This window comes from Lutjanus erythropterus, chromosome 11, assembly GCF_056507025.1.
Source record: "Lutjanus erythropterus isolate fLutEry1 chromosome 11, fLutEry1.hap2, whole genome shotgun sequence".
NCBI lineage: Eukaryota > Metazoa > Chordata > Actinopteri > Lutjaniformes > Lutjanidae > Lutjanus > Lutjanus erythropterus.
The window spans coordinates 5,563,287-5,574,815 of record NC_139327.1 but is presented as its reverse complement, the minus strand read 5'-3'; the positions used below and the strand labels follow the sequence as shown (position 1 = coordinate 5,574,815).

General features: G+C 39.1%; 1 protein-coding gene across 2 annotated transcripts; it reads right to left on the bottom strand.

The window, feature by feature from the left end:
* Positions 1-4,885: 4,885 nt before the first annotated feature.
* On the bottom strand, positions 4,886-9,480 carry LOC146318587 (uncharacterized). 2 transcript variants are annotated; one of them, XM_084730345.1, is made up of 10 exons: positions 8,937-9,480; positions 8,573-8,825; positions 7,904-8,180; positions 7,586-7,763; positions 7,355-7,431; positions 7,071-7,251; positions 6,551-6,799; positions 6,191-6,362; positions 5,966-6,114; positions 4,986-5,179 (listed from the first exon to the last, which is right to left on the bottom strand). In XM_084730345.1, exons 1-10 carry the CDS (start codon positions 9,115-9,117, stop codon positions 5,001-5,003), a joined length of 1,896 nt encoding a protein of 631 aa, XP_084586471.1. In that variant the 5' UTR covers positions 9,118-9,480; the 3' UTR covers positions 4,986-5,000. The 2 variants fall into 2 exon arrangements, with proteins under 2 accessions (XP_084586470.1, XP_084586471.1); XM_084730344.1 differs by lacking the exons at positions 8,573-8,825; positions 8,937-9,480 and adding an exon at positions 4,886-4,966 and having other exon boundaries at positions 5,112-5,179; positions 7,904-8,187.
* Positions 9,481-11,529: the final 2,049 nt, after the last annotated feature.

The window sequence follows — 11,529 nt, the reverse complement described above, 5'->3', positions numbered from 1 at the left end:
GATGGAGTGAAGAGGGAGGAAGGTAAGGTAAGGTAAATGTTTGTCTTTCATTATATATATGGGGATATCCACCTACAACAAGGAAGGGTCCCCAGCACCCTCTACAGGAAGTTGCAGGCAGGGCATATGGACAGTGAGCTGATTATGAAGTGGTTTGTTGGGCACTTCCTGAAGTACGTCAAGCAGGAGCGCCTGCTACTGCTTGTCATGGACGGCCACCAGTTCCACCTGGATCCAGAGCTGGTCCGGGTGGCGCAGAGGAAGTGGGTCATTCTCCTCTGCCTGTCAACACACACAACTCACATCTGTAAACTTCTAAATGTGAGTTTCTTTGGAGCCCTGGAGGCAGAACACCAGAGCGTGTTACAGGAGATCTGTTAGCAGTAAGCCACTCTGTCTTGGTTTCAGAGAAGGTGTTTTCAAGAGTCCTAAGGGACTCTGACTAGCGGATGAAGGGTCAGAGAGTGGTTGTAGCTGTGTTCAGGAGGTGTGGCCTCTATCCTCTGGACTCAGCAGCCATTGACTGGTGACTGCTTATGCTGCCTGGGCCATGGTGGGAGACCTCCTCACTACTTCCACCTACCCCACTGGCATGTTCCTGGGCCAGGCCTGATGTTGCCTTTCCTCATACTGTGAAAATTTGCATATTTCTGCACAAACGTATCTTGTATCTGTATGCAGCCTCCAGCGATCCTTTACTACCAAGCTCCTCCTCCCTGTCCATTGGACCTATGACATCCCATAATCCCAAATTAATGTTTACAGTTGTTGCATGCCAACCCATCATAATCAGAAAAATGTCATACATATATTTTCTGTGGGTATTTCACACCACTGGGGAGACAAAAGCAGATGGTGGGGCATCTGGGTTGCTCAGGCGGTAGAGCGCGCGCCCCACATATGGAGGCTGTGAGTCCTCTGCAGCAGCCGTGGGTTTGAATCCCGCCTGCAGCCCTTTGCTGCATGTCATTCCCCCACTCTTTCTCCCCATTTCCTGTCATATCTTCAGCTGTCCTATCTGTTAAAGGCATTAAATTAAAAAAATTAGAAGAGCAGATGGTGTGGCCGGTGCTGGAGACCTGACCCTCCAGAGAGTTTGAAGGGTTAGGTGTCACGGGTCCATTTTGATACCTGTGACAAGCAATTCCACACCATATGTATATTTTAATTTTTTGTTTTTTTTTCTATGTGTGATTAAAAAAAACCATTTCATAAACCTTATAATTACATGTCCCGATTATTTGAATTTTGATTGCAAAAATGACAATTTCATGCATTAAGACTTGAGGTTATTGGTATGCTATAAATCTTACTCTGCACAGTGTGTATAAGTAATGTTATATATACATATATCTTTATACAGTTGCAACTTTAATGCATCAGCAGATATTTTGCAAATGCCTGAAATGAAAAGAGAGTTTAACAAAACATCTAACAGATGGTACACTCAAAATAGAAACTGGGCAGCTTTTACTGCATAATTTGGAGTTGAAGCATGCTATTTTATTTTGAAGGAAGGAAGTACAGTTCTGGATGTGTTGACAGTATTGCTGTTGGTGTGGCTGACTCAAGAACATGATATAACGTCAAAACCAGCTGCACTCAGTGTTGGGAACCACTGGCATAGTGTAAGGTATATACTATATGCAGAGACTCAAATAGAATGGTGGAGGGTAAATATAGTGCACCATATAGTAAACTGAGTTATTTCAGACTCAGGCCACATGCCAGGACCCTGAAACCAAAGCAGCTAAATGAAGTTCAGCTATTAGCCGGTATGGTTTTCACCCCGTGAGAGTGTCATTATGTCAACATGTGGTCCTGGAGACACCTCCCATATGTGCAAGGAAAAGGGGTATGACTGTAGTGGGGACAGAATCCTGTACAACCAGACCAGGAACACACAAAGGAGATCACAGTAGCTTAGAGGGGCGACATCGAACAGTTGTAAAACAGGTTTTCAGCTAATGACACTACAGGAAACCATCCTTCACATTGTGGAGAAACATCAACTGGCAACTACCTTCATTTGTTTAGCTTTGTTGTCCTTGTTCCTACAGCTGTGGTATCTGGTCTGTTCCTGTGTGAGTACACTGAAGGCATGACAAAAACGTGGCCAATAAAGCTGATTCTAATTCTAATTTTTTTTTTTTTTTAACTTTGTTTTTATGTCTGTCTCTAGACAGGCTTGGGAAGTAACAGATTACATGTTTTGGGATTATGCATTCTGGGTACAGAAAATGTACTTGTATAACAGATACAGATAGACATTAGGTGTAATCAGATTACAGTTACATTTAGTAAAAATGAGGCTTATTAGTAGGATTACAATTTTAAAATAAAGAAAGATATACTACGATAGCTAATGCTAACTGTAACTCACTCCGCTTGTTCATTATTGAGGGAACTTTTGGTGAATAAGTGACATTATAATTTGTGAATATAGTTAACCGTCATGCCTCTGGTGAGACACGTTAGTACTCTGAGGACAAAGGACCACTACGGGTGTTTATGTCACAATTAGTAAGAGATATTTTGATGATTGCTGGCAGTAAATTATCTTCTTGTTTTGCAATATTCTTAGCAGAGATGCCTATCAGAACAGCATCCTTTATGTAACCATTTTTTTGTTGTTGTTGTTTGTTTTTTTACATAATACTGAACTTGTTTTGGTATACAGAAAATTAGTCAGTCTGTCAGTGTCATCATTAATTATTATTTTATCATCAGTTTTCAGAAGTTGAGGCTGTGTGCAGTGTTAAGTAAACTACACTGTGCTGTCTCAGCTTACCTGTTACAAAGGTCCAACATTATGTATTTGAAAATTTAGCAAAGTTTACTGCTCATCCACCACAGCTTGTCTAATGTCTGTCAGATGTTGAATTTCATACATTTAATATTTTGTTGAAATGTTTACATTTTTCTATATTTTTGGACAGGTGCACATGTGGAAACTGTGCAACAATGGCTACAGAAAATGAAAATATGTGCTGCAAGGAGATACCACAGGTAATATTTTTTAGCTAAACTAATTCATTACATACTCATTACTAATTTCTGTATGACACCTTAGAATAGAGTCTTGATGTGATGTAAAAATATTTTAAAATCAATATTTTGTGTCAAATTATTTATTTTGGAGAGTCACTGCACTGAGAGTCACTCACTAATATACAGTGAGCAGGTCAATATTGTGAAATAACTCTCTTCTGGATGAATTAAAACCTCTCTGTTTTGTGTTGAGGTCCTGCATCATCCTGTTAGGGTTTATTTCACAAGACTGACATGCTCACTATATATTATTCCATACTAGTCTGACTATAGGCTATTTCTTATGTTTACCCATTACATTTGTCAGATACCATGATCCCTAATTTTCTATCTTACATTAGTTTACAAGACGGATGCAGGAGGTTGAGGAAGATTTATCATGTATGGTTGACCATCCTGGATTGGACCCTGTCTTCCTCAGTGTGTTCTCCCTGCAGAACGCTTTCAGCATTTACCGAGCTGACTATGGTCTTCTACAACTCAGAGGAATATTACAGTGGGTGCTCTTTTAAAATCCTAATCATTTCAATCTGTGTTTACATTAGGGCTGTCAGTTTAACGCGTTAATTAGATTAATTAATTACGCTGCAAATTAACGCAATTAATCATGAGTGATAAGTCAATGTGCAAGCATTTTAAATTTGGCCCATTGAGTGACCTGTAGGCTGCAGTGGCACGTCACTTCCTACCTGTGCCACTAGTCAAAAGCAGGGTGACAACAGACATGGACGCGACACAGGAGAGCGAGGCAAGCTTACTTGGACCTTTGAACGGCAAGTTTATTTATAAAAAGAACAAAGACTGGACTATTAACAAGAACGCAGTGATTTGTACCTTGTGTAAAAAAGAATTTTCCTATCACCGAAGCAGCTCCAGCCTGAATTATCATTTAAACGCTAAACATGTCCGGACAAGTTCCACTGTTAAAGTTGCTGCCAGTGCTGCTAGTGCTGCTAGTGCTGCTAGTGCTACCGTGAGCTCACTCTGCCAACCCACGCTTGCTGAGGTAGGAAAACGAATGAGCAAAGCCACGACAGAAAAACTGACAAATTCAATCGCAAAGTGGGTTGCTGCTGATTGCAGGCCAATTTCAATTGTGGAAGACGAGGGCCTAAAGGAGGCGTTTCAGATAGCGTCATCTGACTCTAATTTCCAGTTACTGTCGAGAACTACGGTGATGAAAAGAATTCACCAGCTGTACAGTGATGAGAGGACCGCAAAAGAAGAGTTGTTGGCAGGGGCCTGCCACGTCGCCCTCACGGGCCATCACTGGACATCGGTAAGCAATCATAACTACCTGGGAGTCACTGCACACCTCATCGATAGAGGGTGGAAACTCAAGTCTTTTGCATTAACTGTGAGCAAAAGATTTCAAATTTTCTCTTCTTGGTGTATTCAATTGATTAGTCATGCACTACAATTTTGTAATGTCCTAGAATTCAAATTCTTTATTTGGGGACCTTTAGCAGATATGAGATTAAAATGCGATTAATTAGATTAATTAATTACAAATCCTGTAATTAATTAGATTAATTTTTTTAATCGCCTGACAGCACTAATAAAAACTACTACATGACACAAATATTCATCAAATATGTGTTTATGTTCTTGCCTTTTTCTGTAACATCATCATTTGGCAGCTCCTTCAAATTAAAATCCAAAATTCATTCACATAATGATATGACAATTTATTTATTATAGAATGAAATGAAAGAAATGAAAATGAAATGTTTCAGATGAGAAGAAGATTAAAGATTCAGGTCTAAAGATGTCTGTACCTCTCCAGGTCTGATGGTTCACTCCAGCAGAGCCTCGTCTTCAGACAGGTGGGAGTGGGGGTAGGTTTCTGTCACCCAGGACAGGGTGGTGCGGTTCTGGTGGAAATGAGGCTCCTGATTGGGTAGAGGAACCACCGCTGTGTGATCATAACCAAATCATCCAACAGTCAGTCAACAATGACAGCTGACTGTTTCATGTGTCACATGACCAATCAAATGTTTCAGAATGAAATATCTCAACATGACATGAAGAACAGAAAGAAAAGCGAGCTGTCTGTTCACCTGTCTTCTGTAAATGACCTCAGAGTAACCAGGGCCGTGCCAGTGGGAGGAGACTCCTGTTCCAGGACCTGGAGACAAAAAGCTGTAGTTTGAACCTCATGTGTCATCATTGTTTGAATATTTGAGATTTGATGATTGGATTTCAGCCACAGAAAACATAAAAAAACACTACAGGGGTTGATTCTTCAATACACTGTACGTTTTTGCTTTAACAAGTAGTGAAACCCCCCCCCCCCCCACCCATCCCACTCACACCCATTTGTTCTCTTTCTTCATGTCTCCATTGTGTTCAGAGCACAAATCAATATAAAGCATATGAAACTCCTCAGTTGCAGATATTTAAAAAAGTGGTTCTTAGGTATGTTGTGGATTAATGATATTTCCTTAAAAGTCATTAGAAACTCTTAGTCCTTTTTTTGCCCGTATCTGGAAATCAGCATCCAGCTTACGTGGGTTTCAGGAAACATTGCTGCAGACAATACAATTAATTTTAATCAATTAATTAATTTAATTATTAAATAGCCGATGAAGGTTGTCCAGACCGAAACGTCGGATATGTAATAAATTAGCAGAAAGTGAGACAGCGTGCAGGAGTCTTTTCTGATTTTCTTAAAGTTGAATCTTCCTGTAACTGTCATACATTCAGGTGTGTTGAGACTTTTTTTTAATATGTGTGAATTTTGTTTATGTTTGCCTATTTATACAATTTAGTATTTTTCTATTCTATTTTTCTAAGATTTTTTTTCCCTCATTTTTTTGTGTTGAAACAGTTCCAACAATTGTTATAGTGCAATAGTACATATAACATGTACATACCATTTTTGTGGTAAAAATGAAAAGAATGTAAGACTTACCGAACGTCGGCTCTGTCTTCACTGGTTTTGCTGTGCATGTACCCTTCATAGCCTTAGGGAAGTCCACTTTGAAGAGTGGGTCTCCGCCAGATGTTTTGGCTTGTGGTCGGTTAGCGTTTTCATTGTAATACATTGCAGCCAGGTAGAGTCTGGAAGTACAGTACACAGAAAATCAAACATGTAAATAATGACAAAAAATGTTTTAGTAACCACAGTTTCATTTACCTGCATAGCATTCCAAGAAATGGAAACACGACATTCTTTGGGGCAAAACGGAGGATGACACTGTGGAAAGCCTCCACAGATGAAGTCTGATGGTGGGGGCTCAGTTTTGCAACGTCCTTCAGAGTCCTCTTGTTGGTCAGCACCTTCTCCAGCTTGTAGAACGCAGGGGTTGCTAAAAAGGATAAAAATGATTACTTTACAATACAATACAGTATTAATTACTGATGACAGTATGTGTGATGAATTTATAAACCTAATTAATGGAGTGATTTGTGTGATTATCTTTATAGAATAATTCTGATCACTACTTATAAAAAGAGGAATTGTTATAAGGTTTTGGACTGTATATGAGCAACACACCTGCTGTCAGCCATTTATTTTTGTCCCTTGTCTGGCGTAGTCTGTGTGTGCACTTGGGGAAAAGAGGGTCTTCATGCGTATGGATGTCCTGTACATGGTTCAGGATGGACGTCCATTTCGCCACTCTCTCTGGCCCAGAGGTTGATGACACTGCAGTCCAGTAGATGTGGTTTTTGATGCTCCGCATCCACTTCTGTAACTTCTCACAGTCCTTCATCTTACTGATCTTCTCCAGTTTTTTAGAAATTCCTACAATTCATATGAAACACATTTCTTTTCAGTAAAAAAGTCCAAATGGAAGATTATACTATAACAACACTAAGCATCTTTCATATGCTACTTAGACACTATATACAATCATACACTGTTGTGTGCCTAATACATTTGTAGTAAAAGCTACTATGTGTGTGGCTTGGCCACTGCTACAATGTGCTTTTTCTAAGTAAAAACTGATCACCCATGCAGGCAAATAGTTTTGATCATGTGTTTTGTGTTGGTACATGAAAATAAAGAAATATACCTTTCTCCATGTGCCAGACATCATAGTAATGGGTGATGTTGGCCTCTCGCAGGAATTTCTGGATTTGTGGATGATGGTCGATGATAATGCAATCCAGCATCACACCATGTGCATCCAACAATGCCAGGCTCCTCCTGAGACCCTCTTTCTCCATGTGGTAGCTACCACCAACCTCATTGCTCTGTTCCCACCAAAAATTGAGATAAAGATTATTAGAAAATGTTAAGTAAAGTAAAGTAAATAAAATGCAGAACCCTATTACTATTTGATTTCATTCCACTCACCTGAACCAACTGGATGTCAACAGCAGTGTTGGTCTTGAGGTCCATCATGGTGTAGCTTCCAAACTTGGCAGAGTGCCCTGTTAAGACCGTGTTAAAATTTGATTAAAGCCCACATATGATATTGTATTACTTATTGATAGTGGTGTTCCAAATTTCATGGCACCCTCCTATTATTTTCACATAAAATCAAACACCTGTCTAAACTTTGTCATTTCAGTAAAATATAAATACCTGGAGAGTCAGCCCTCATGTCACCACCAAGTATGACTTTGTCCTCCTCACTGAGACGCTGCAGCATGACGTCCTGTGATGTTTTCCACTGGTGTATGACTGCTGGCTCAATGAAGCTTCTGGTGTGCCGTCGAAAAGTGTCATACTGGAAAAGTTGCAGCTGCATCGCCTTGAAGACCTGATGATTGATAAAGATTACAAGGGAAAAAAAATGTAGTACCGTCTTCTGTAATTTCTTATGAACCAGCTGCTATAGATCCAACAAGATTACATTCTATATTCAAAGACTCTGAGCGCATATACTTGTTCTTCACTTACCCTTTCAAGTTTGAAGAATGATGCTCCACTTATGTACACTGCCGCAGAAAGCTGGATGTTCCCGGCGGGAGTGCTTCCCAGAACAGGCTGGCTATTCCAGTGTCGGAAGAACTGACAATGGGGGCATCGCTGTTCAACCGATAGGAATGTCCCAATCCTTCTGGTCCGCACATCACACACCCGCTGACACACTGGACACACCTCAAAGAGCTCCATAATGCAGGTCTCATAAACTATGTATGTTTTGATTTTATGTGTGGATCTGGATGATTCAAATCTATTAAAAAAACATAGAGCAACATGTTATAAGTCAATAATTATATGGTTTGAGCTCTTTTATCATTTGTGATGCAGTTGAACTTTTACAAAGCGATTCATTTTATTTAGTCAGCACTCCCTAATATAAATCGAATGGACAAACTAACATAAAACCTGACAATATAATGCATTTCAATTCAACAGTGCAGCTAGAGCACAAACTATGGAGCATAAACTCCTCCAAAAATGTCACAGTCGAATCACCGCCTGTCTGAACAGTCTCAACAATAACTGAGTATAATAAACTCAGTGAACAGACTTTTTTTGCAGGACTGTTGAATACTACATTAATCTGAGCAAATATATTGTCAACTACACATCCACATCTAGAGGCACATTAGAATAACTCACGACATGTCTGGTGATTCTGTCAAAGCTGTGACTGAGTCTGCAGGGTCGTACGTGTCATCCAGCCCTTGTGACGCCACCACTGGAGAGCTGCCCTCTAATGGATCCTCCTCCTCACCCTCCTCGTCCAGGTCCAGACGAGGTCTCTTTGACGGCCTTTTTATTGATGTAGATGTCAGGAAGGGTAGGGGAGCTGCAAAGGGCACGGTGGAGGTGCCAACACCAAAGTCCTGGCATGACACAGTTGCCTGGACACCTGTAATACAATAACAATTGTGATATCTCATTATAAGAACAACTACAAAAACCAGCAACAGCTAATTGTTAAACTTTATCAAAAGCAAATGTATTACAATAGGCTACAAACCTTTACTCCTGAAGTGAGGCTTAAGAGTGGTCATAGACAGCTGTGTGGCGACACTGTGCTTCTTTGGTGGGTCAGTCTGGCAACCGACATCCCTTGTTGAAGCAGTTTGTAGTGATGCAGCTGCCTGTAAGCAGGAAACAGAGGTTACAAACTCGGAAATACATTGAGGTAGAGACTTCATTTACAATGTAGCCGAGTAAAACAATAAAAATAAAAGCACTTAGGCACAGAAAGCCAAAGAGGAACTTACATAAAAGTGGAAACCAGAACAAAAAACACAATAAAACTGCAATTAAAAATGTTAAAAAAAAAAAAAAAGAGTCACAGCAGAAGCATGCATGCACAAAATATCACCATAGTCCAACAGTGATTCTCGGCAACAGCTACACATAGTACCAAAAATGTTTTTTCTTTAAATGCATGTATTCAATCATCATCATCATCGTCACTGTTAATTTTGAGACTTGGTTTGTACTGATATAACCGTGTTAACAGTCATTATTATGGACGAGTCCTTCTTCTCCTCCTGCATCCTGCACCTCCACCCCCCATGGTGTTGTTTGTAATGTAATGCAGGACTACTGTTCCCATACTGTTGTCCTTTGTGCGCTTTAGTGGGGAAGCAATGTAAACATTAAATGGGGGAGGTGTGGTGTTAGAGAGGAAGCCACTGAATGGCAGACAAAAACACTTTTTTTCTGATTATTTAACAGTGATTATGTTCTAAGCACAAATAAACACAACTGGATACCTGCTCTAATCACAAGGCCTGATTTAGTTTACAGTAAAAAAAAAAATTGAAAAAAAAATAAAATTGTAGTGATTTATAGAATTAAATGCAAACGTAGATATTTATTAACTTTTTAAATTAAGAGTAACATGCTGTTATATACTGAAAATAATAGTAAGCTGCCACATACTAATATTCTGTTAAAATAAATGACAGTAGATGCACTGTAAAATAGTCGTAAAATGGTGGCGTCACTCTGCTTATTTTACAGTGTACCTTTTGTGCAACAGTGATTTATGTGCACATACAGCTTTTTCCAACAGATGGAGCCAAAGTAACATGTTATTTGTAGTGGACGAATCACACATGTATCACTACATTTATTTTTCATGTGTAGTTGAGTGTTTAGTTTTGTGTGTCTGCCTCTGAATAATCTGGAGGAAAAAAGATGTTCTAGGAGTCCATACAGACATTTCTATTTAAAGAGATCAATTCAAAAGAATGAATCAAACTGAAAATGTGTGTATTTTCCATTGTCATCCAAAGACATGGATGTCATTATGTTGGTTTTTATTTTAAATGACTGATATTCTTTTCTATCAGTGTGATACCTCATAGTTCAGTGTATTAAAATGAGGAAGAAATATATTTTCTAAACTCTTACGAGGTGAAAAAGGTGATGTGTTGAGGTCATCCTTCCACAGAAGAAAAACCTTGTGATTTTAACATGTAAAGAAAGAAAGAATTCTGGAGGATCTTTTTTTCATGGTTCCTGCAGAAAAGACTACTTTTACCTTTACCTTAGTACTTAAATAAAAAGTACTATGCACAGTACTAAAGAAAAAGTAAAATAAAAAGTACTAATTAGGGTACTACAATAAAATTAAAGTTACTTTACTTAGTACTTTTACTTTAGTACTTTATGTAGGAATTTAATTGCAGGATTTTCACTTGTAAGTATTTTTACACTGTGGTATTAGCACTTTTGCTGAAATAAAGGATCTGAGTACTTTTTCCATCACTGCAGGTCACATAATCTGATGGGTCACCAAATGTGGTGTAACACCGTCACCAGTACTATGAGTTATAGACCCTTTTTATAGCTGACATCATCGAAAAGCTGCGCGTGCATGTTGGCAGCAGAAGTAGTGGTCTCCTGTCATCTAGACAAGTTATCAAGCTGCAAATGTTGAATTAAACATTTTACCAGCACCAAAATCACCAAAATGTCTGTTTTCTGAGTATGTGATACTTCAGAATTCCAGTGGTCGATATAAGTTGTTCAAAATTCCGACAGGATCACGACCGTTTCAGAGCAACTGGCGCCTACAGCTGCAAGCTATTAAATGTGTTGCAGCGGCCCACTGACAAGCTGTTGCAGTCTGCCGAAAATGCGCCAAAATGCATGTGCAGTTTTCTCAGCGCAGAAATCTGCTAACCTCCATAACAACTGTCTGCACTTCATCGATATGCGAAGAGAAGACTGAGGGTGAAGAAATCAACACGTCCATGGTGGAGAAAGCACGCAATGAGAAAACTACATACTGCAATGGTGGTCGTGCCTTCATCAACAGATCCAAAATAACATTGTACCCAATATAAAACATTTACCCTTAAAGTAAGAAATATAATTAAAGAAGTCATTTCAAGTGGATTCATGAATTCCACCTTGCCTCAGAAATGATTCACAGGGTTTCTAAGGTTTTTCTCCCAATTGTCCCAGATGAAAAGCTTTTTTGTTTTCATGAAATTGGTGATCCTGCAATATTCAATGCCAAATCTGATCTTAGGTAAAATGCATGCATGATAAAAAGAATAATGAGTTCTTATTTTGGAAAAAACATTTCTAGCATTAACAGTGGT

Bases quoted from the DNA above. Each gene is read 5' to 3' on its own strand.
- LOC146318587 (XM_084730345.1), bottom strand. From the start codon at position 9,117: ATGAAGTCTCTACCTCAATGTATTTCCGAGTTTGTAACCTCTGTTTCC. The intron at 6,800-7,070 runs GTATATTTCTTT...TATGAATTGTAG, and splicing joins TGTCTGGCACATGGAGAAAG to GAATTTCTAAAAAACTGGAG. The intron at 5,180-5,965 runs GTAAGTCTTACA...TTTTGTCTCCAG, and splicing joins GAAGACAGAGCCGACGTTCG to GTCCTGGAACAGGAGTCTCC.